General features: G+C 39.9%; 2 protein-coding genes across 2 annotated transcripts in view; one reads left to right on the top strand and one right to left on the bottom strand.

Annotated features, from left to right (window-relative positions):
* Positions 1-25,046, top strand: part of IL1RAPL2 (interleukin 1 receptor accessory protein like 2) — a 1,129,803-nt gene that overhangs the window by 581,997 nt on the left and 522,760 nt on the right. Inside the window, exon 4 of the mRNA XM_003935894.2 lies at positions 18,006-18,192. Coding sequence (XP_003935943.1) covers positions 18,006-18,192 — 187 coding nt within the window. The remainder of the gene's footprint in view (positions 1-18,005; positions 18,193-25,046) is intronic.
* Positions 707-2,420, bottom strand: TEX13A (testis expressed 13A). Its single transcript, XM_010346394.2, has 3 exons — positions 1,967-2,420; positions 1,541-1,752; positions 707-1,288 (listed from the first exon to the last, which is right to left on the bottom strand). The coding sequence occupies exons 1-3, from the start codon at positions 2,397-2,399 to the stop codon at positions 707-709; spliced, it is 1,227 nt and encodes a 408-aa protein (XP_010344696.1). The 5' UTR covers positions 2,400-2,420.

Raw genomic sequence — 25,046 nt, 5'->3', positions numbered from 1 at the left:
ATCAGCCTCTCTGTTCAGTGTCTAGTATGAAAATTCATGTGGCTCTGAATGGGTCAAATATCCACTCCTGCTCCAATAATCTAAAGCCTAGATTCAAGTGGAGGGTGGGGTGTTATACACATGGTTGCCTCTTCTACCAGACACCAGAGTAGGGAGAGAGAGAGTCACATACACAAATAAAAGCTGCAGCAGTTCTGGGGTATTATTGAGTGCTAATACTCTGGAATACAAAGTGGGGTATTATTGAGTCCTAATACTCCGGAATACAAAGTGGGGTATTGAGTGCTAATACTCTGGAATACAAAGGGGGTCACCAAAACATGTCTCTCTGTCTCTTTCCTCCTACTCCACCCCAGTCTATACCTCCCCCGGCCACCATCCCACTTCTACACCTCTTTCACAAACCCCCACCCCTTTCTTCCCCCTCCTCCAGTCTCCACTCCTATCCCCAAAGTAATTCCTAAAGGTACACTGTCCCACCTCCTTCCCCCCACTCTTCCCAGTCTTCTTCCCCCACCACCCCACCCCCATTCTTCCTCCACTCTTCCCAGCCTTCTTCCCCCACCACCCAGGCCCCCATTCTTCCTCCACTTTTTCCCAGCCTTCTTCCCCCACCACCCTGGCCCCCGCCGCTGCAAGCCCTCCCTCTGAAAATTAATTTCCTATCCAGATATGCATGCTTCGGTTCTATTTTGCATTTCTGCACTCACTGGGGTTTTTGTAGCCAGATTCCCCTCCCACAGTGGAAGCAAGTATCCCTCCGTGAAAAATTCACAGCTTTACACCAAGGGCAGTCCCAATCACCAGGCCTGCGATATACTGGAAGTCTTCTTTGCTGATGGGGTTCGGAGTCTTTCTTGTCTCTTGGATGCTCTTGAGGGTCTATTCTGTGGCCCCCCACATCAGACCACAGGCTAGAACCAAAGGCCCCCCAGTCGGAAGGCATCTGAGGTGGAACTGATGCTGTTGCTGGTGGAGGGGATATAGTGGGTATGGCTGAGAAGGTGGACAAAGGGCTTGAGTATGAGTATGTGAATGAGGCAGGGAGCTGGACAGCAAGAGGTTCTGGTGAGGCTGTGGATCTGGGCTTCATGGTTTCAGAGAAGAAAGGCATGGCTGTTTCGCTGGACCTAAGATCTCCCTCACTCTTCCCCCAGTAGGTGTAACTTTCCTGCTCAGCATCTCCGAGGAACTGCAGGATAATTCTCTCCAGCTCCTGTGTGGTCTCCATGGAGGCAACCCCAGCCTCCAGAGGGGGGGACTCAGCCTCCATGGGGGAAGCCCCAGCCTCTACAGGGGAAGCCCCAGCCTCTACGGGGGAAGCCCCAGCCTCCATGGGGGAAGCCCCAGCCTCTACAGGGGAAGCCCCAGCATCCACGGGGGAAGCCCCAGCCTCTACGGGGGAAGCCCCAGCCTCCACGGGGGAAGCCCCAACCTCTACAGGGGAAGCCCCAACCTCCAAAGGAGAAGCCTCAACCTCCACAGGGGGAGCCCCAGCCTCCATGGGAGCAGCCATAGCCTCCATGAGGGGAGACCTAGCCTCCACAGGGGGAGCTATGGCCTCCACAGAGGCAGTCACAGTCTCCACATCCCTCTGCTTTTCTTCTCCTCCTTTTCCTCCAGCGGCACCAGCAGCAGCCACCGCCACCTCTTCTTCCTCCTCACCTGCTCCTTCTGTGCAAACTGCTCTGGCAGTGGCCAGGCCTGGCCCCCCGGCCGCCTGCTCCCACTCATGGGGAGACGCCAGCCCCTGGAGAGAAATGGGTAGGGCTGAGACGTGTTCTGGGGGCAAGGCAGGAGCACTGAGCAGGGTAGGGTGGAGCTACCAGGTAGGGAAGGGTGGGCGGGGCAGGGCAAAGCCATGGAGCAGCGTAGAGAGGGGCAGGAATGGGGCGGGGCAGGGCAGTGGTACTGGGCAGGGACCAGTTGAGGGATCTTACTGCATGGAGGAGCTTCCAACTCAGCATGTCTCGCTCTTTCTGCACCTCCGCGAGCCTGGACTGGGCCATTCTTAGTTGGGAGGCCGCCTCCTCGCGTTCTGTCTCCTGCTGCGCCCTGAGCTTCGTCAGGTCTGACACCAAGGCCTGTGCGGCTGATTTGTGCAGTTTGGCGAAACTGTGTAGCCACTGCACCCTGCGGTTTTGTAACTCTGCCTGCCTATGGGCGAAGTGCACCGCCAAGGCCAGGCTGCCCCAGGTGCAGGCCTCTTTGACCTCGCTGGGCACCTCGCGGTTCTCCAGGATGGCCCTGAGCTTGTCTTCCACCTCCTCCCAGGATAAGGATATATTCTCGAGATAGAACTCGGGGCCTTTCGGGTGTCTGGCCATCTTCTCGTTGATGAATGCCACCACGTTGCCGTGCCGGAACCCACTACTGGGGTCCTCAGGTCTCAAGGCCATGGTCGTCTAGGGGCTTAACGGTTTCACTACCCCTGTGTAGATGGAGCAACCGATAGATACCTCACCCACCCCTCAGCTCCTCCCCCACCCCTCAGCTCCTCCCCTCATCGGTCTTCGCTCACCCTCTTGCCCCCGCCCTCTCTCCTCTGAAAAGACCCTCCTAATGACCCCCTGACCAGCTTGTCCTACCCTAGGACTCCTCCCACCAGGACTTACCTCTTTGGCCAGCGCCAGATGAAGTACAGGCCAACCCCGCTGTTTTAACAAGCCGGAAGAGGGAAGGGGGCCTCTCTCCCTCCTGAGGCTTCGGGGAAAGGAAGCCTCAGGGCCAACGCGGAGGCTTTCGCTCTGGGACTGTTCCAATTTCCAGAAATTCCAGGGGTGGAAGGGAGTGAGTACAGAAGGCTCCCGCCACTACATTGGGATGTAACGGAACTACCACACGGGTGTGAGCCCTTATAGGCCAGAAGAAACAGGAGTGGTCAGAAAATACTTAGAACCAAGAAAATTAAGCCCTTATAATCAAGTCAGAAAAGTCCCACTTATCCCTCCCTCTTGTCATAATGGTTTGTCCCACACCAACGGCTAGTAGGGCTCCCCCTAGAGGTTGAAGGGGAATAATGGGAATGTTCTAGAACATGAAAAAGCCTCCCCCAACCCTTGAAAATTCTGTAGCTTCTTTTCCAGACTCCTGAATCCTAGTATACAGATTAGTGACCTTTTACTGAAAAGGGCAAGATAGCAGGCATTTGATGCTTTGTGGGCAAAAGATCCCAACTACCTGTAGCACAAAAGCAGGCATAAATAATACCTGAAGAAATGTCCATGGCCATGTTCTAATAAAAGTTTATTTATAAAACCAGGTGGTTGGCATGATTTGGCTGTAGGTGTCAAACTCCCAATCTGGATTCACATTTCATACATGTCCTACAGGTACACACAATCAAAATGTTCATGATATAACTCGCTCTTTTCCCTGTTAAAACCAAAATGTTAGACAAGGTAACAGCTTGTCAATACAAAAAAGAAAAAAAAATGAGTTGCGAATTTGTCAGTACTCAGAACCAGAAGAGTTTCAGAGACCTATTCCCTACAGCATGAGAAGTAAGTTTTTTATAGGCTGAATTTCAGCACAAAGGAGAAAAATCACCTTATTGGCTACAGCAAGGCATTTGCCTAATTTGGACATGGTGTCTTCACTGGACTGCCTGTGATTAGCTGAAGCCTGGCTAGTTGGGTATGCCTGAAATTAGGCTGTCTTTTTATACAGCTTATGTTAAGTTTCAGTCTATTTACATACTAAGTTACGTTGCAGTTTGTTAGATGGGAACTCAAAGTATGGAAACAGCTTCAAACTAATGGCCTCTTGCTTATTACTATATACAGGAGATGATTTCCCTCCTAAATTCCTATGTTGCTCAATACAGAAACCTCAAAATCAAGTTAAGTCACCTACCCTTCATACCCACCATTAAAAACAAGTGAAGTAAGAGACCAGATCTTGTTGCTGTGACCTCAGAAACTTCTAAGATATCCATGCCCACTTAGGGAATGTCCATGTTGCACCCCAAATTATCTTCCTGTCTTTAATTTCTTCATAATTTCTAATCACTTCCTAATCTTTCTTATCATCATGCTTCTCTTAAGCTTAAAAACATTTGATGGCTTCTTGTGACACACTCCTTGTCCTGACATTAGACTCTCACCCTAGGATACCATTCTAATTTAACTCTCTCCACTCTCTTAACTACCATCATTTATGTACCCAAGGGATTAAGCCATAGAGGAATACACTTATTTGGGCTTTTAAGTTATTTTCCCTTCTGACAAATCAGAGCATTCATTTTTTATTATATGGGCATTATGTTCTGTTCTATAAACTACATTTAAAAAGATAATATTTCTTCTCTAAGGGCCTTAAATCAGATAATTAGAGAGGAGAAAGATAATAAATCAGGCATTAAAATATTACCTAAGAAGATGGTTAAACCCCACAGGCATAAAGTCCCAGCATTTAAATTCTGTTTTTAGATGCTGTCTTGTGATTTTTTTTTCCTTCTCAGCCTGCATATTTTATTTACCACCCATCAGTGGTACGAGTTCATGTTTTGGCTTGTTCTAGAGTGACTTATATAGTAAAAGCACCGAGGAGATGATATAGAAAAGACAATGGTGAGGAAAGGAGGAGAGACTGGAGTCAGGAAGACCCATTAGGGAGATGCCAAAGCAATTCAGTAAGTAAACCAAAGCAGAGGAAATAGGGTTGGAGAGAAGAGTGTAGAGTCATTTGGTAGATGTATAGGGATGTCAGGGACAAGGATGAGGGAATGCTGAGGATAATGGCCAGGTTTCTGATATACGGGACTAAGTAGATGGCCATGCTATTGACTTAGGTAGAAAATGAAGAATTGTTTGGGATGAGTTTACCTTTAGCCATATTGATATTAAAATACCTGTTGGGGCCGGGCACGGTGGCTCATGCGTGTAATCCTAGCACTTTGGGAGGCCAAGGCGAGTGGATCACCTGAGGTCAGGAGTTCAAGACCAGCTTGGCAAACATGGTGAAACCCTGTCTCTACTAAAAATGCAAAAATTAGCCAAGTGTGGTGGCATGCACCTGTAGTCCCAGCTACTTAGGAGACTGAGGCAGGAGAATTGCTTGTACCTGCGAGGCAGAGGTTGCAATGAACCAAGATTGTACCACTGCACTCCAGCCTGTGCAACAGAGCAATACTCAGGCTCCAAAAAAAAAAAAAAAAAAAAAAAAAAAGAATATCTGTTGGACATGTTGGTGGAGATACTCAGTAGGCAGTTTGATATGTGAGTCTAGAACTTAGGAGAGACGTCAGAGTTGGGGATGTAGTACTGAGAGGTGAAAGCTGAATTTACAGCAACAGTTGAAATAACTCAAGGATAGAATATGGAGCAAGAAGAGGAAAGGGCTGGGGACAGAACCCTGGCCTGCCTTCATGGATCTCTTCCTTTCTACAGCTGTGTGCTGCCATTGGTGATTTTATAATTGCCCTCTTTCTCCTTTATGTTCTTGCCTACTAACTTCAGAACATTTTTAACCTTATCTCTTTTATTCCCTCTACAATACTTTAAACATGAAATTTGGTTTCTGATTAGTTGTCTCTTTATGCTGCCATTTTTCCACTTCTGCTTATGAACACATTTAGAAAATTAAATTATTTCTGTTTAGCAGACTAGAGAAGGGAGAAACTGAAGACAGAAAAACCTGTTAGGAAGTTCCTTCACTAGTGCAGGCAAAACATTACTAGGCCTTGAACTGTGGTAGGACCTCAGTGAGATGTCAGGTGAGGAGAGATTTTTGAAATACAGTTAGCATGACTTGTTAACCAATTGTATTAATATATGAGAAATAAATATGGGTGTTGGAGTAGAAAATGGTTTTGAGGCATTTGACTTGAGAAACTAGGCTTTGTGACTAGTGATGCCTCAAACCGTAATAGATATAGAAACAGACTATAGAGAAGAGATAATAAATTCAGTTTTGGATTGACAGATGCCTTCATGGTAGTTACATTGAATCATAGTTAAATGGCTGTACTGGGCTGGAAATTAGGTGAGAGGACAAAACTAGAGATAATTTCTATAAATTTTGATGCTTTCTATGCTCGGTTTTTGGCTAAGACCTCATGCTTCGATAAAATTGCTGGAGATGAAGGTTGAAAGAGAGAATAAGCAGGAAAAAAAAAAAAAAAAAAAAAAAAAGAAGAAGAAGGAATCCTGAGGTCTTGGAAAGGATAGTAAATACCTTTAGAGATAAGACAAGGGAGAACAAGCAGTAGGAGTAGTCAGAGAAGTAGAGAATTAAAAAAGGAGGTGTTCTAGACCTAAAGAGAGATTTGGAAGGTGAAAAGAGTTGTTACTAGTTTTAAGTAATGCACAGAGGTTACCTAGGATGAGGGTGAACAAGAAGTCATTAGGTTTAGCTAATAAGATATCCTTAGTGATTTGAGTGATAGAGAGGCAATAGAATGATGAGGCAGATGCCAAATGATAGGGGATTATAGATTGAAATTGGAGGTAAAAGTAGAAATTTTGAATACTATTATTTCAAGATGTCTCATGGTGAGAGAACTCTACCACCAGGAGTCAGAAAATAGATCATTAAAGCATAGGATATGCCAGTTTAGTTGGTGAGACAACTAAGTTATACAATTTTCAACTCAAAGAGAAAATAATCTGGTATTTACTGTAGGAAGAAAGGGGTAATCATATGTAAAGAAAACTCTGTTTTGAAGAATTTGTATTGTGACCCAAGAAATAAGGACAAACCTTTGTGAATTCTATGAGAACTATGAAATAAAAATATATCAGTGTAATCTGATATTTATAGAGAAGGAGTGAGCAAGTGAGAAATAGTTATTAAAGTCAGTGAAATTGGGGAAGAATTTCTGGAGGACAGTTATGTTGTTATTTTAATAGAAACATTGGGGTTCTCCAGAGATTTGTGAAGACCTTTCTGGTTGTAGTATGATGTGTCTCAGATTGCCATTCTTAAAAGTGTCTTCATCCAAACAAGAAAGCAGGACTCACTCATACTATGATGTGGTTAATGGCGGTGTCAGGGAACCTTTCAAATTTACCTTCATTGTTACCTTACCTTTATCCACATTCTCATTCATTGGCAGCCATATTTCGAACAAGCTGCCTATACCCTTAGGTGGCATTTTGCAATTGCCTTTCCTTTAGGAATGGTGACAAGAGCTCACCACTAGACTGATCCACAAGTCTTAGTTACATATAAATGGATTGCTACATATATATGTACTATATTCTTTTTTTTTTAGTAGACATCTAACTTTAATGCACAACCTCCAAATAAATTATAGTTTGCTTTGAATTCAAAGTGAAGAATATTTTGATGACAAAAATTTTGAGTGACTAGTTTTTAAAATATACATAATGTTTACTATAACCTTGTCCATTGGCTACTTAAAAAAAAATGAAGAAAACAAAAAATCTTGATTCACTTTATGGATTGGGTTGAGAATCAGTAGAGCGTGTGATAATAGTGGTGGCGATGTTAAAGGAAATTACTTTTTATTAAGTACTTAGTATATGCCAGGCACTGTGCTATGAGCTTTAAATGAACAATTCCATTGTTAGGAGAGAATTCTCCACGGGGCTCTTGCATTTTTGCAAGTCTATGAGCAGACTATCCTTTGCCCTGGATTATCTTTTCAAAGTGTATGTATAGAGAACAGTTTTTTTTTTTTTTTTTTCTTTTTTTCTTTTTTTTTGTGAGACAGAGTCCCCTTGGTCAACCAGGCTGGAGTGCAATGACGGGATCTCAGCTTACCGTAACCTCTGCCTCTAGGGTTCAAGAGATTCTCCCATCTCAGCCTACCAAGTAGCTGGGATTAAAGGTACCCACCATCATGCCCAGCTAATTTGTATATTTTTGTAGAGACAGGGTTTCACCATGTTGGCCAGGCTGGTCTTGAACTCCTGACCTCAGGTGATCTGCCTGCCTTGGCCTCCCAAAGTGCTGGGATTACAGGTGTAAGCCACCATGCCTGGCAGGAGAACAGCCCTAGAAGACAAAAATAGTGTCTATCTCTAGCACAAAGGCCAGGTTTGCTTTTAGCCTTGGAAAATAGAGTTAGTATCTCCCTCCGGAAGAAAGGGCAGACATGCCTATGGCCCATACACAAGTATATGTAGCAATCCATTTATAGATAACTAAGAATTGTGGATCATTCTAGTGATGAGCTAATTTCACCATTCCTAAGGGAAAGGCAATTGCAATATGCCACCTAAGGGTAAAGGCAGCTTATTCAAAATCTGACTGCCAATGATTGAGGGTGTGGATAAAGGTAAGGTAATAACAAAGGTAAATTTGAAAGGTTTATGTGTTTTTTTAAGCTTAGGTTTCTTCTGTAATACCACCCATTACTTCTACAAGTGTCACCTGATCCTCTTTGTATTATCCTATGGGAATTGAGTTTGCATAAGCAACCCAAATACTGATACTTTGGCTGCTGTCATTGCTGCAATTAGCTGTTTTTTATTTCTGACCTAGGATTCTGGTGTCTTCTACCAGCTTCCATGAAACTGGCAGGCTAAGTTGTTAGTGCATGAATAAGGTAAAGTCTCAGTCCCTTTACCATTCATTCATTCATTCATTTATGACAGAGTCTCACTCTGTTGCTCAGGCTGAGTACAATGGTGTGATCTCAGCTCACTGCAACCTCCGCCTCCCAGGTTCAAGAATTCTTGTGCCTCCGCCTCCCAAGTAGCTGGGGTTACAGGAGTGTACCATCGTGCCAGCTATTATTATTACTTTTTTGTATTTTTAGTAGAGAGAGGGTTTTGCTATGTTGGCCTGTTTGGTCTCAAATTCCTGTCCACAAGTGATCCACCAGCTTGGTCTCCCAAAGTGCTGAGATTACAGGAGTGAGCCACAGGCCTGGCCCCCTTTATTATTCTTAACACTTGTGTAATAAAACCCTATAAACATAGCTGCTTTTATTATTCTTATTCCACGTATATCGAAAACTTAGATTTAGTCACCTATGCAAAGATCCATAGTGAAGACATTATAGAGCTGGGATTTGAACTCAAGTCTCAAAATTCTAAAAGCTGCTTTATAAAGCAGTAAGCTACTCAAGTCCTTGGATTGATCTTTTTTTTTTTTGAGACGGAGTTTCACTCTTGTTACCCAGGCTGGAGTGCAATGGCGCAATCTCGGCTCACCGCAACCTCCGTCTCCTGGGTTCAAGCAATTCTCCTGTCTCAGCCTCCTGAGTAGCTGGGATTACAGGCACGCGCCACCATGCCCTGCTAATTTTTAGTATTTTTTAGTAGAGACGGGGTTTTACCATGTTGACCAGGATGGTCTCGATCTCTTGACCTCGTGATCCACCCGCCTCGGCCTCCCAAAGAGCTGGGATTACAGGCTTGAGCCACCGTGCCCAGCTGGATTGATCTTTTCTTTGACTGCCTCATGACCTGTAAGAAAGTTATGCTTAAATAATTCTGGGTTGGAGATTAGCAGTATCATGTCAAAGGCTGAATGTTCATGTCAGCAGGAGATAAGAACAGTTAAACAATTGTGATCTGTTTATGTCCCCACAAATCTTTGTTTATTTAATAACCAGGTTTATACATTATGGAAAAAATGTACATAAAACCTATTCTATTGACATTTTTACAGGTTAGAGATATCATCTATGAACGATGGCATTCTTTATTTTAAAAAAGACTAACTTAAAAAAACAAAAATCCCTGTATTTTTTACAACTCTACAAACATAGAAGCAAGATGATTTACATAAAGACTAAAAATGACCAAAGTGAGTCTATTCAAAAGATATTGTTCCCCCAACTTCTTATTATTAGCATATTTTTATCCTTATATTAGGTTTATATCTGCTTTTTAATGTATATAAGCAGCATGGCACAAAGCAGGTGCTCAGTAAATGACATTTGTATGATTCTAAAGGGTTGTGGCTATTCATAGAATTATAATAATACATTGTTTAGGGCTTTGGCCACCTTGGTCTTTTAATACATTAACATTGCAAGTTTGCAGTTTTATGTAATTATTTCTGCATTCAGCTGAAAGTCCTCTTTCCAAACAAGGTTAAAATATTTTTTCAATAAAACTTTCCTTTTTTTCTAATTTTTGCAATTGAAAATTTTTTAATTGAAGTAAAATATACATATGTGATTTATGATCTTTACCATTTTAAATGTACAGTTCAGTTGTAATAAATACATGTATATTCTTTTTCCTCTTCATCCCCTTTTACTAGAAAACTTTCTTATTTTTCTAATTATTTTTGAGAAGTAGAACATATCAAAGGGCTTGAGATCTTATTTGTTTATTGATTTGTTTTCCTTCCTTGAATTTGCTGCTATAGCAGTTACTAACTCTTATGTTTTGAGGACAGTCTTATTCAATGACTGTAGATTGATTAACTGATGTTGTATATAGCAAATCAATTCACATTATAAAATGTCAGACAGTAAAGCTTGTTTTAGTTTGCTGATCATTAGATGGTTTCTGAAATTTACAAGGAAAGTATTTTGAAGTAAGTATAAGACAATCAAATAAATCACTTAGGAAAGTTTCAACTATATCCTGAGGCATTTTATCTAGGCTCTTGATTTTAGTTACAGTAAAGGTCCCTAATTTGTTTAGATTATTTTCACTGGCTTGGTCCTGATGATACAACAAAGTCACATATGCTCAAATTCTAAAACAGAACTTTAAATTTTATAGTATGGGCATGTTTTATAAATGGAAATTAGAAAAGGAATTTGGATGTTTCATGTGTATTTTAAATTCTGAGTTTTACTTTTCTCCTCAGAGAACCCAAGATTGGTCAACATTTTCCTTAGAAATACTTTTGGGAAAAAAGTTCTAATTATGATCTAAACCAGCTAACATTACACCTTTGGAATATGAAGCAAGGTTTATTTATAAATTTTCCGGTTCTTCTGTGCTATGCAAATTAGCATTATTCCTTAGATGTTATCTTTACACATCTGCTTTCCTTTCTATCAGCTTCCTCAAGTTGGTATGGATAACCACAAGTTAGTTTGGCTGTTAAGCAATGTTAGCATCAAGTTCTGAGAGTAGCCAAGAGCTGAACTACTGACCAGCTATGTCAGCTTGACTAAGTTCTTTGTCCTCTCTGTGTCTATTTTACTCCTGTAGGGATACTTACCCTGCCCATTTTCCTGGATTATTGGCAGAATTAAGAAAGGTAATAGATATGGAAGTACTTGGAAAGATTACTAATGCATGTAATTGTAAATTGTTGCTGCAGTATCATTGTAAAAGCCTTTCACCTACATTGAGCCTGAATATGTTCCTTGTCTTCCTCAGGATGTGAAGTAGGAAGAGAAAAAAAAATACAATCTCCGTTTTTGCACACTCATCAGTCTGCCTCCTCAACCTCACATAGCTCTAATTGTACCTAATGAAAGAAATGTAACATTTTTAGGTCCCAGTTGTAGGAAATATTTTAAATAGAACTGGCCTAGGGCATTTTTCAAAATAAAATCTAAATAATGCAAGATTGTTAGCACAAACTGTGTCAGGGCTGGATTACACAACTAATAAAAATCAACCTGAGTTTCAGACTGTCAGGTAGCCTTGATCATACCTCCCCCAGGTCACCTGTGGTAATACCAGGACTCACATCATACCTTGTCTTTGAGTTCCAGGGACCTTGGTCATCCTCAGTGACTTCATAGGAGGACTTGTTGATGGGTTAACAAAGCAATTTGTCGGCGTCTATTCACATGTCAGAGACCAGAGTGAGAGTGTGCACATACTGGGCCCTGAATTATGGTTGTTTGTGGCTAAGGGTTAGGAAGCACTGAAGCACTTCCGCCTTCAACTCAACTGCCATCCCCAGGGTACGTTTCTTGCCTTAACAGCACCCCAAATCAATACAAATGCTGCTGACTCCATCTACATTGTTTATACTTTGGAGAGGTTGGGGAATGAACACAGGAACGCCTCTTGTCTTGTGCCTGGATACCTGGCTTAGAGGTCTCTGGGCTTTATTATAGAAGGTGTTTGTCTAAGAATCTCCCAGAAGTACACCTTTTTAAGTGGAACCCTTAGTAACCTTTTGACCTCCAAGTTTCTGGCCTCTGCCTAGTAGCTAGTACTTAGGTACCTGGAAGTTCCTTCCTGCCTTAGCTGCTTTCTCTTGATACACTTTTTTTTTGTGCCTAAGTCAGTATATGTTTTTTATTCTCTCAGACATATATGGCTCTCTGGTATTAGAATTTTGCTCAACTGACCTCTTCCAGACTATTTCCTGTCAAGTAGTACTTGTAACCCAGTGGACTATTTTAACCCACTGCTGCCAGTATGTTGTTTTTATATTGTTCATGACTATTACATATAAATTATAAGTATTATATATTTGATATGTATGTATTATGCATGTATACATATTTTATGTATACATACATATTAGATATACATATGTATATGTAATTATTATATATATATCTTTTAATATATTTAACAATGGTGACAATACCTACAATTCTAATTAGAGCTACAATTTTTTGAATACCTACTTTTTGATAGATCCTGTATTAGGTATTTTACATACCATACATTATTTATTTTTTATTTTTTTGTGCCTGGATCTTTTAATTTAGCATATTTTTGACATTCAACCATGTTAGATATGTATCAGTAATTCATCTCTTTTTATAACTAAGCAGTACTTCATTTTATAGATGTGCAATAATGTGTTTATCCATTCATCAGTTGCGGTCATTTGGGTTGTTTTCAGTTTTGGGGCATAATGTAGCAATCTGCTGTAAACATTTATGTACAAGTCTTTCTCTGGGCATATATTTTCATTTCTCTTAGGTAAACACCAGTGAAACTGTTGGGTCATATGGTAGCAATAGTTTATTAAAAACTGCCAAATAGTTTTCCAGGTGTTTGCGCTGTTTTACACTCCTATCAGCAGTGTATAGAATTCCAATTGCTTCACATTCTCAACCAACACTTGGTATTGTCACTATTTTTAGCCATTCTAATGAATATATAATGACATCTCATTGTAGTTGCATTTCCTTGATGACTAATGTTGAGCCATCTTTTCATGTGCTTATTGGCCATTCATCTTATCTTCTGAGTTCTCTCTTTAGTCCATTTTTTTAGTTGTGCTGTCTTATTTAATTAGAGGGTTTTTTTTTTGGGGGGGGGTGCAGTCTTGCTCTGTCATGCAGGCTGGAATGCAGTGGTGCCATCTTGGCTTACTGCAACCTCCATCTCCCAGGTTCAAGTGCCTCAGCCTCCTAAGTAGCTGTGATTACAGACACATGCCACCACACCTGGCTAATTTTTTTTTTTTCATATTTTTAGTAGAGACAGAATTTCACCATATTGGCCATGCTGATCTCAAACTGACGACATCAAGTGATCCACCTGCCTTGGCCTCCTAAAGTGGTGGGATTTCAGGTGTGAGCCATCGTGCCTGGCCAAGAGTTCTTTATATATTCCGTAAACAAGTACTTGTCAGATACACATATTGCTAATATTTTCCTATAGTCTGTGGCTTTCTTCTTGATTTTAACTGAGTCTTTCAAAGAGTAAGTTTTACATTCTGAAAATATATAATTTATCAACTATTTGCTCTGTGGTTCATTATTTTAATGTCCTCATCAAAGAAATCTTTGTCTAATCTATGGTAGCAAACATTTTCTATCTGGTTGGCATTAGATTTTAAACAATATAACAATAGTTCATCAAAGATTTTGAAATTTTTCCCCCCCACTTTGCTGCTGTTTTTTTTTTTTTTCCAAGACAGAGTCTTGCTCTGTTGCCTGGTGCCAGGCTGGAGTGCAGCAGTGGCATGATCTTGGCTCACTACAACCTCTGCCTCATGGGTTCAAGCAATTCTCCTGCCTCAGACAACAGGTGCAGGCCAATATGCCCAGCTACTTTTTCTATTTTTTTAATAGAGACAAGGTTTCACCATGTTGACCAGGATAGTCTCAATCTCTTGACCTTGTGATCCACCCACCTCGGCCTCCCAAAGTGCTGGGATTACAGGCATGAGTGCTCCCGGCCTCCTGCTCCCCCTCTCCCTCCCCCTCTCTCCCTCCTCCTGTTTTTTTTTTTTTTTGTTTTTTTGTTTTTTTTTTTTCTTAAACAGAAATAGAGTCTTGCTCTATTGCCCAGGCTGAAGTGCAGACAGGGTCTTGCTCTATTGTCCAGGCTGGAGTGCAGTGGCACAATGATAGCTCACTGCAGCCTCAAACTCCTGGGCTCCAGTGACCCTCCCGTTCACTTCAAAATTTCTTTTTCTGATTAAAAATAAAAACAGAAACCAAAAAAATGCTCGCTATAGAAATTCAAATATTAAAAAAAATAATTGAGTGAATATTTATCATCCAAGTTCATCCACAAGTCATCCAAAGAGACTTCTGCAATGACTTGACAACCTCTACCTTTCCCATCATTGGTACCTTCAGTGATACCTGGGAGATCCATAAGCTGGATCATGGCATCTTTGTATCTGATGACACCAAGCATAGTGGTCAGAGTAGTGAATTCATAGGCTGCTACCTCAGAATATACCGCTGCCAGATTACTAAGCAGTATTGACTTCCCCACAGATGGAAAACCAACAAATCCAATTTGAGCATCACATGTCTTGGCCACATCAAATCCTTCTCCTGGACCTCCACCACCACCACTACCACCCTTTAGAGTAATGGGTTCTTGATGAAGCTTAGCAAGATGAGCCTTAAGCAGCCATAGGTGGTGTGCTGTGGGCTTATTCTTTTGAGTCCAGGCCATCTCGGCTTCTATCTCCGTGATCTTCGCTAAGATGCTACTCATCTTGCAAGTCCCCTGTGGCCTCCACACTGTCTGTCTCTCTTCACACACCTATGAGCAAACTGTCCATACATTAATTTTATCTAATACTTACAGTGATCTCAACAGGTCAGGCATAAAAATGTAAACTATTTTTACTCATAGTTGTATAATGAAAGGAACTCCTTCCTCCTATCTCCAATGGAGCCACCATAAAAAGCTTCTTATCCTCCTGTTTCACGTGAAGAAATTGAGACTCAGAGAGGTTAAACAATTTTATCCCAGGTCACAGAACTAGTTGAGCCTAGTGAGTCTTAGTTTAAAGATGTTGCTTTTTTTTTTTTTTTTTTTTTTTTTTCGAGGCGGAGTTTCGCTCTTGTTACCCAGGCTGGAGTGCAATGGCGCGATCTCGGCTCACCGCAACCTCCGCCTCCTGGGTTCAGGCAATTCTCCTGCCTCAGCCTCCTGAGTAGCTGGGATGACAGGCACGTGCCACCATGCCCAGCTAGTTTTTTGTGTTTTTAGTAGAGACGGGGTTTCACCATGTTGACCAGGATGGTTTCGATCTCTCGACCTCATGATCCACCCGCCTTGGCCTCCCAAAGTGCTGGGATTACAGGCTTGAGCCACCGCGCCCGGCCCTGTTGCTTTGTTAAGAAACCACTATATCAGGTTGGTCCTCTACTATAGTCCACCCTATTTTCTACTCAGGAATAAATACATTTGGGATAGTGAGCTGCTTTCAAAGCACTGGACATTTCATCTACTTCTATTATTGAGATCTCTGGTCAACAACTTCTTCTGTGGAAGTATAACATAATAACTGAAAATATTTTAGCAAGTATATCTCTTTCATCTGGATGGATGAACACCATGGAACAGATATGATCAAAGTCAGTAACATCAAGAACTGTTCAGAATACTTTGGACATCAAGCAGAGGGGATTATCTTTCTTCTGTTTTAAATACTTTTTAATAACTGTGACCATTTAGCTTCCCTCTATCCCCTGCCCCTGCCTGTCCTTCTTGTTTCTCAGATGTAGCCAATATATTTAATTGTTTACCAATACGTTGCTGCACAAAACTTGGCTAATCTTTTTCCTAGTGGCTATCCACAAATACCTGCAAATTACCTGGGTCATACTTATACAAGGAAAGTGATATTTGACAAGCCATATACCTACATCTGAAGAAAGGGGGATATATACCACATGGGACTGATAAAAAAAGTGGAGAAAAAAAATAACATGTCTCTTGAACAGATACCTTTTGATGCCCACTCATTTAATCAGCTAACATTTATTAAGCATCTACTATCTATTGATTTAGATCCTGGGGATGGTGTAATGAACAAGAGCAAGAAATTCCTTGCCCTTATTAGTGCATACTTTAACAAATAAATATTAGAATATCAGAGAAGAGCAAGTACAAATGCCTATTGTTTGAATAGGCTTAGTGTGTTCAATGAACAAAGAAAATGTCAGTGCACCCTAATGAGTAAAGGGGAGTGTGTTATGATGAGCTAGATCACATATGGCCTTGTATGAAGCAAGGAGACTTGGAAATATTTAGCACTGAAGTGTTAAAAAGTGGTGAAAAAGAGCTAAGTTGATTGAGCTAAACTGATTTACCCTTCTTCCCTGAGATGTATTATGACTACCATTGTGGCTTTAGCTTCTTGACATTTAAAGAGACTGTCCAATGTCTGACAAAAATATAAATGTTTCTTTTATTTGATCCCCAATGGGCATATTTTACGCCCTTTGTGTTCCAGGAACCCATATAGAAGAAGAAAGAAAACCAAATCCTATAGTCTATGTAGTGTGAATGGGTTACATCTAAACATCAGAATTGTAGTGTTTTGATAGTTTTCTTCTCAAATGACACAAGCCCGGGCATAGTCAGGGATGGTTGCCAGAAATTAACTTTACCAGAAGCCTAAGGAGGAGTCATTTTTATTAACTCAGTTTGTAATCCCAAGAGGCACAGACATCTGCATTCCTGTGTTTTGCATGATGTCTGGGATGTAAAATTTCAGTGAGTGAGTACTAAGCAGTGTGAATAGTGATGATCATTTGGTACTGTTTTAAAATTATTGGTTGGCATGCTAATCCCATCTGTTAGGATTGTTATTACTTGCTATAAAGCACTTGGTTTGAATTGCTGCCTTGGCACTTTTATTTTTGACAGCACGTATCCTTTGATGTTTAAAACAGATATGCTCCTAAAAGTTTTCCATAAAGTAAAATTAAATACTCCCAACAAGATTTATAGCTGATCTTCTTCATAGTGTTATCAGGATGATTCTGATTTCTTCCTAACATCTTTCCTTTTTGTTTTGTGTTTGACTTCTTCTGGAATCCAGGTAAGTTAGGGTAAGAAAAGGTCCTGGATTATACATAGAAAAATAAAGGCAGAATTTTTATTTATTTATATTTATTTATTGTAGTTAATAAGATTTATTAAACATATTATTGAACTCACATTATTGAGAAAGTGCTAACCAAGGTACAAGAAAACATAATTTTTGTTCAATAAATACCCTTATGTAATGTGTTAGCCATTTAATGCTCAATTTCTAAAGTGGCCTTATGATAGCATTCAGTGTTGAAATTTCTTTATAGTGCTAGTGCTTGTTGATACAATTAATTCCAACTGACCAAAATCTAGTAGGATTTCTTCTTTATAAAAGCCCCAAATTAAACATCTGGCACATCTCAGTGAGCACCTTAAAAAGCTGAGTAACTACTCAGTTAACAGGTCAATTAACCTATAAGCTAAGAGAACCTCTGTATGCTTATCTGGGTTTTAGTATGTATTCTGTATCAGGAAATGTTGGTTTAGAAACCAGCAGTAAAATTCAACAACCTCTGGAGTAACTGTTAAAGGACTGGCAACAGGGTCAGAGCAAAAATGGCTACAGTTCCAGTTATAGAGAGACTTTCTCATAGGTTTTTATTATCAGATTTTCAACATAGCAATATTTATTGCTGGGAAAGAAGTCAGACTATCTTACAGTTTGGAAGATGAGTATAGCTTCCCTGTGTAGCTCTGTAGCTACTTCATGGCCACAAATATCCATATTAGCAGTTAGTTTCATATCTTCTTGTCAGTTGCAGCAGAAAACTGCTCTGTGTTGCTTTGATGTTGTTTCTGATTTCTAGGCAAGGTCCTAAATGGAAAAGTCAATACTCTTGAAATACATAGAGTACAAACAAAGTTGTAAACACTCAATAAAGCCATTTTGTTATTTCTCTGTTCCTACAGAAACTCAACATATTGCATGAAGGTGTCAATGTCCTTGACTGTTGCAGAGAATGAATCAGGCCTCTGCTACAACAGCAGGATCCGATATTTAGAAAAATCCGAAGTCACTAAAAGAAAGGAGATCTCCTGTCCAGACATGGATGACTTTAAAAAATCAGACCAGGAGCCTGATGTTGTGTGGTATAAGGTAACTCAGCATGGTGTCAAATGTATATTTTACCTCAGTCAGTAGCAGTCTTGGAGACGGGGAAAAGGAGATATTTTATTACTAGTTTTTGGTATTAGATATTTCACTGAGAAGAATCATCAGATCCACAATGAAATAATTCAGAGCCGTGAATCCTATGTACCACTGGTTTTTTAATGCATGTGTTAGAAGCAATACCCCTCTTCTCCAAATGCTAAAAGTAGAATCTCCCTGCAGCCTAATAACATACAAGAATAAATGGGAAGAACAGTAAATATTTTAATACACTTGAAAGAAATTATTTGGGGGGGGCATAGAAATGTTATTTTTACTAGTGAGAACAAAGGCTTGCCATTACAAGTAATAGTACTTATAAAGAAAACCGCCATGGCATATGTATAGCTATGTAACAATCCTGTGCCATCTGCACATGTACCTCAGAATTTAAGATATAATTTTTAAAAAGTGAAAAAAAAAAAAAAAAAAGCTAACCACTTTCATAATGGTCTACTCTGTGAAAGCCACAACAGTGAATGCAGAGGAGAGAAAGAGGTCGAGTACAGGATGTGAAACACTACTAAGGTAGAATTTAACTGGAAATAAACCACACTTAAAGGTTGAAAAGAAGAGAACTGAAGCAAGGCACGGTGGCTCACGCCTGTAATCCCAGCACTTTGGGAGGCAGAGGTGGGCAGATCACCTGAGGTCAGGAGTTCCCGACCAGCCTGGTCAACATGATGAAACCCCATCTCTACTAAAATACAAAAATTAACTGGGCATGGTAGTGCACAGTTGTAACCCCAGCTACTCGTGAGACTGAGACAGGAGAATCACTTGAACCCAGAAGGCCGAGGTTGCTTTGAGCCGAGATTGCGTCACTGCATTCCAGCGTGGGTGACAGAGTGAGACTCCATCTCAAAAAAAAAAAAAAAAAAAAAAAAAAGATAATTGAATGAAAGGATTATTTACAGAGGTTTGGAAAGGGTTGAAGAAACCAGTAAGGGAAGAAGCTGTTGATTATCACCCCTAGACCTGAAGTGGCAAGGGGAAGGAGCAGGGTCACTGAAACCTGGCAGGAATGGAGGAGGCTGCCAAGAGATATAGCATTAAAGGAACATGTGAGGATGGCAGATAGGAAAGGAGTGAGTAGGTTAAATACCCTAACCCTTTATAACTCCTGCTTTCTGTTTTTTTGCTAGTTGCCTCCATCTACTGCCATCTTCATTCAAACTGAAACAGAAGCCAGAGGGCAGAGCCAGGAGATAGAATTAATAGTGTTCGGCTTCCCTGAGCATAGAGTAGAGCAGACAAGGGCAGAGAATTGGATTTAGGGGAAGAATCAGAGAATAACCACACAAGCTTCCAGCTGTGATATTCTGGCAGCTAACCTGGGAACTCATGGTCTTGTAACAGAACTAAGCCAACTGTGTTCTGTCAGCTCTGAACCACAGCAATTGACACACTGTACAGTTTTATAATGTGATGGTAGGTGACCCAGAAGGTTTTCTGCACAGGTGCTGTGTGTTCTGTTGGAACCAAACACACATAAAAGGTGGAGCAGGTTGTTTCTATGGGATCTGAAAGGCCCTCAGTTCCTAGGGAAGCCTAATCCCTAACTCCCACTGCTGTCATATGCTTTTACATTTGGAAGCCTCTCCATTTTCATGCCTAGGGAAACTTACCGATATACACCAAGAATATGCTCTGTACTAGAACATCCAGGTCTCAATGTGAATTATCTTAATCAAGACAATATTGTGACAGATAAAAAGCAACATGTTTATTATGCATAAACATAGACTACAGATAATTTTTATGCCATCATCAACCTCGTTTGTATTTATTAAGCACTTATTGTGAGCCATTCACTGTAGCCAAGCTTGATTTCCACATTATCTTGTTTAAATCTCAGTGAAACTCTGTGTGGTAGGGGATATTACCCTAATTTAATGGACAACAGAACCACTGAGGCTGAGAGAGATGTGACTTGTCCAAAGTTACACAGTGAACAAAGCCTGATATTCTATTCAAGGCAGTATAACTCCAGAGTTCATTTTCTTAATCACTACCCTCTCCCGCAATGGAACTGGGACTAAACCCATCCTTGATTATATCATGGAACTATTGTAAGATGCCATGCTGGTGCAGAGGAGCCTGATAAAAGAAAGAATAAGAAAGTTTTATTTTAATTTTTTGGTTGAGGATGGGAAGGTGACCTGCCCAAAGAGTTAGCAGCTGGGAGTGAAATCCAGATATTCAACTTTCCCTAATAAGAGTCATTCTACTATCTCATCTTACTTTCTGCTATCTTCTTTCCTCTCCTTTTCTCGTATCTCTAGGCATCACTATCGTCCTTACATACTCGAGCAATTTACTGCTTGGCAAATGCCACCCCTCACTCTTCCTTAGAAATGGACCAACAATGGTGAAGCAAAAGGTCTTTCCAGCTCTACCTGGACAATGTTGAAGATTTCTATAATATTTTACAATTGATAAATAATCATCATGGTGTTAGCTAACATTTCTTAAGTACTTATTGTATGACAACCTGTGTTTTAAGTGAATGAGATACATTAAATCAATTCTTAGAACTACCATATAAGGTAATATTATCCCTATTTTATGGAAGAAGTGACTTGACTCGAAACTCAGAGAAACTAAGTGGGTTAGCAAAAGTCAATAGTAGTTTGTGACTTGCAGTTTGGCTGCTTGCCCCACTCTTAGCCCCTTCAGTATACTAATGGATTAGGATAAAAAACTAGAATCAAAAATTAAAGACTATTTGAAGTTTAGGAATGTATTGCTAACTCTTGCTTCTCATACAAGGTTTTAAGTAAATACCTGAAGAAAATGTACTAATATATTAGGAAAATATTTCCTTTTCAGTCAGTATTTGGATAGTCTGCCTTGCCTACTTTATAACCTGTGTATTTTCTACAGTCTGAGCAACTTTTGCTCTGACTATAGCAATATAAAGAAGAAGATACATTTTTCCAGAGTTTATTATGGTGCTTATTCAAAGTTAGAAATGTCCAATGTGTTAAAGCAAAAACTACAGCGAAATTAAATTTAAAAGATTAATTGAGCAAAGACCGATTCATGAATTGTGCAGCCTCCTGAGCCAGAATAGGCTCAGAGACTCCAGTGCAGCCATGTGGTAGAAGAAGATTTATGGAAAGAAAAAAGAAAGTGATGTACAGAAAATGGAAGTGAGGAACACAAACAGCTGGATTGGTTATAGCTCTGTGCCTTTTTGAACCTGGTTCAAACAGTTGGCCATATTTGATTGGTCAAAACTCAGTAACTGGCACAAGAGTAGGCTATGGTCTATTTATACCTCCACTTGTTATTGTTGACAGTGTACAGAGAAAAACCTTTAGGTCAAACTTAAAAATATGTTAGGAAGCAGCTTTAGGCTAGACATGATTTAACAATTTCCCCCTTTTAGTCATCCTCTCATTTTGAGAGATTGACCGAAACTTTAGTCATTGACATCACTATCGCCATCATAAATGTACTTATTTGGTCTTGAAACCCACTGGAAAATAGCAGAACAGTGAGTTGTGTAAGGTGCGAACAAAGACTTCAAGTTATTATTATTTTTGTAAGGGTTAGAATAGAGGATACCTTCTTATTTGGGAACGTCCTGTTTACAGGAGGAAAAACCAAACCTGTTCTAGAATCTGTGTGCTTCCTTAATGTGTTAGTTTGATTATGTCACATTTAGCACAAGTGAGACCCTTTTTGTTTGGTCTGGTCTGTTCGGGCCTAGTGCATGAGCTCAGTCCAAGACAATGGCCTTCCATAATTTTGTTTAAAAATTTCCCCCTTTTGGTCAGCTTCTCACTTAGGTGAGAGTGTGCCACTCTCAATTACCATCATTTTGGGGTTCCAGGTCTTGGCAATTCATTCACAGGTTATGATGCCTCCATGGTCACACATTTCCTTCAGCTATTGGCATTCCAATTGAAGAGAGACCATTTGCTATTCCTAGATGGCTGCATGCAAACATTTAAAGCTTTTGCGAGATACATATGATTACCAGGAGGATAATACCAAGAGTTTAAGAGTATGTTCAATACCTAGGGTTCCCATGAACCAAACCAATTAAATAGATCAAAAAGAATGGACTAGATAAAGTCTACTCACTTTAACTAAGCAGTCTCTTCATTAATCTCCTACACTGACTCTCTGTAATACCTGATGTGATGTATTTCTCCACAGACCATAAGTGCCAGCATTTGCACAGGTGTTTCTCTGTTTAGCCAGTAAGTAATCTAGAGCCATTCTATTATTTAGCATAATTTTCAAAAGAGAATTGAAAGTCTGTTGTATAACCACAGCCTTTACAGTAGAATCTGCTATAGAGCCTATCATAAGGGATACATTTTAATCATTGCCTCTTTTACTCCACACCATGGGAAATAAAGGACTTAACAAATAATGCCCTTCCGTAAGACTGAAGGCCTCCTGGCAATGTTCTCTTTATCCCATGATGTAGGTTAAGAGGAGTGAACTAACATTCTGTTTCTGACTGATTATGAGGCAACGTATATACCATTAAAATTATTCACCTACATTGGGCCTTCAGTTTTCATCTATTAAGGCATAAGGTTATCCATGTATAAGACTGGCTGCAAAATCCTTCTTAAATAAAAGTATACCCTGTGAGTATACACAACAGACCTCCTTTTGACCTCTATTGTTCGTAGAGACATAAATGAGGAAAAAATTAAAACTAAGAGTCTCATGATAATAGAAAGGTCTTGATCCATGAGCTTGGGAAAAAGCTGCTTACATCAAGGATATCATCTTTTTCTGGGGAGAAACTTCCCTGGTTAGCTTTATCTTAAGGGTTCCAATGGGTATACAGTTCCATTAGTGTGGAGCAACCCTTTCTCAGTTGTGAGATTATAAACCCAAGGTTCAAGGTCCCAAAGCTTTGCTGCATTGTGGATGGCAAGGGAAGTCCTTCTCAGATATTTTCAGAAGAGCCAGTCTTTGGGTTCCAGATTGTGAAGGGGTTGATGGTCCTCAGTCAGTGAACCATAAAAATCTTTTATTCCTGGTGAAAATACATTGTGACATAATAGTCTACTGTTACAACATCACTCCTCTTGTAAGGAAAAGCTTTTACACAACCAGCAAATATGCTTTGAAAATGACAATTGAATGAACTATCTCTAGAAATGTTTAAATGGCCCATCAGGTAGCTGAATATACCTGGAGATTTCAGTGTCTTCCCAGGCATATGACTTTGACAAATTAAACATTGGACGTAAACTGTTTTAGCAATTTACAAGTTCCCATACCAATATATACTTAATTTGGATTATTTTATCTTTTTCATGAGTAATGGAATGCAGAACTTTTAATAACAAAAGCTTTACGGACTCAGGAAGGACAATGTAGCCATCCTGGTTCTCCATGAGTCCATGCTTAACATTGCACTTATGTCCTCTTGAATACCAGTTGTTTCTCCAATTTATGTGCATAGCACTGATAACTGATGTGTTTTCATAGGCCATTTGACTTAGACCATGGAGTTCATTCAAACTGTATATCGAAACAATTTCAGTGTTGGCTGATTTAGCATGATAATCTGGCAACGTATCTTCTAGGTATTCAATTAATTTTTGTTCTACTTGGGTTAGTAGTTATATAAACCAGTCTTTCCGTTTAAGTTGCAGGAATTCTTACCTTCTCCAAATAATATAATTCTAAAGTTATGAGAAACCTGTATTCAAGAGTACTTTTCAGGGTCCTTTCCTACCTTCTAAATGATACCATATTTCTAGCATTTTACATGCTTGTGAATTTTTCAGAAACTGCATCAGAATTAAGCAATTAACTAGAAATGACTTCAAATAGTCATAAAGACACAGTTGACAAGGAAATTTGGTTATTTCTTTGGTCTACAATAACTTAACATAATCATAATTGATATACTCAGAAATTAGAATTTTAGAAATCCCATAAAATTTTGGAGCATATATTAATGACATTCATTAAAATATAACCTAAAGAAGATTAAACATTATTTCTGGCCAGGCATGGTGGCTTACACCTGTCATCTTAACACTTCGGGTGGCTGAGGCAGGCGGACCTTTTGAAGTCAGGAGTTTGAGACCAGAGGCTGAGGCATGAGAATTGCTTGAACATGGGGGCGGCAGAGGCGAGAAGGTCACAGTGAGTTAGCTGAGATTGCACCACTGCACTGCACTCCTGCCTGGGTGACAGAGTGAGACTCTGTCTCAAAAAAAAAAAAAAAAAACCAAAAACATTATTTCTTATTTTGATGGTGCTTCCCTTAACATGTCATGCAACTTAACATGACAAATAATCCTGTTTACCTCTCTTTTGAATGCTTCAGGGGCCCTCTGCAGCATTCCAAAGTTAGCAGTCAAAAAAGACTTAATTTTGAAACTGAAATTAGACTTTGGAAAGCCTATCAAATACGTTAAATGTTTAAAACACTTGATATTATAAAATAGATTTCCAGGTCACCGTAAGTCATTCATTTAGCCAAAATGACTCAAAAATTTTAAAGATGCAAAAACCTGTACTCGTTGATAGAGGGAATACTTAGCTTTCCAAACAATGTGTCTCTTGTCTTTCCTTTTTTTTTCCTATAGTTTATTCAAAAGGCAAACAAAAATATTTCATTATCCTTTAACATTACATGAAAATCTCATTCAAGAAAGAAAGCCAAATTTATCATTGCATTAGTATACTATTAACATCCACCCCAATTTTTAATAAAAATTGTAGACAAATCTATATAATCTTAATCACATTTACCATAAGGCGAGATTCACGTAAACCTTTTATAACCCTTTACAAATTTTTGTTAA

Source organism: Saimiri boliviensis, chromosome X (genome assembly GCF_048565385.1).
Source record: "Saimiri boliviensis isolate mSaiBol1 chromosome X, mSaiBol1.pri, whole genome shotgun sequence".
NCBI classification, from domain to species: domain Eukaryota; kingdom Metazoa; phylum Chordata; class Mammalia; order Primates; family Cebidae; genus Saimiri; species Saimiri boliviensis.
The sequence above is the reverse complement of the archived record's forward strand: the minus strand, read 5'-3'. Positions and strand labels throughout refer to the sequence as shown.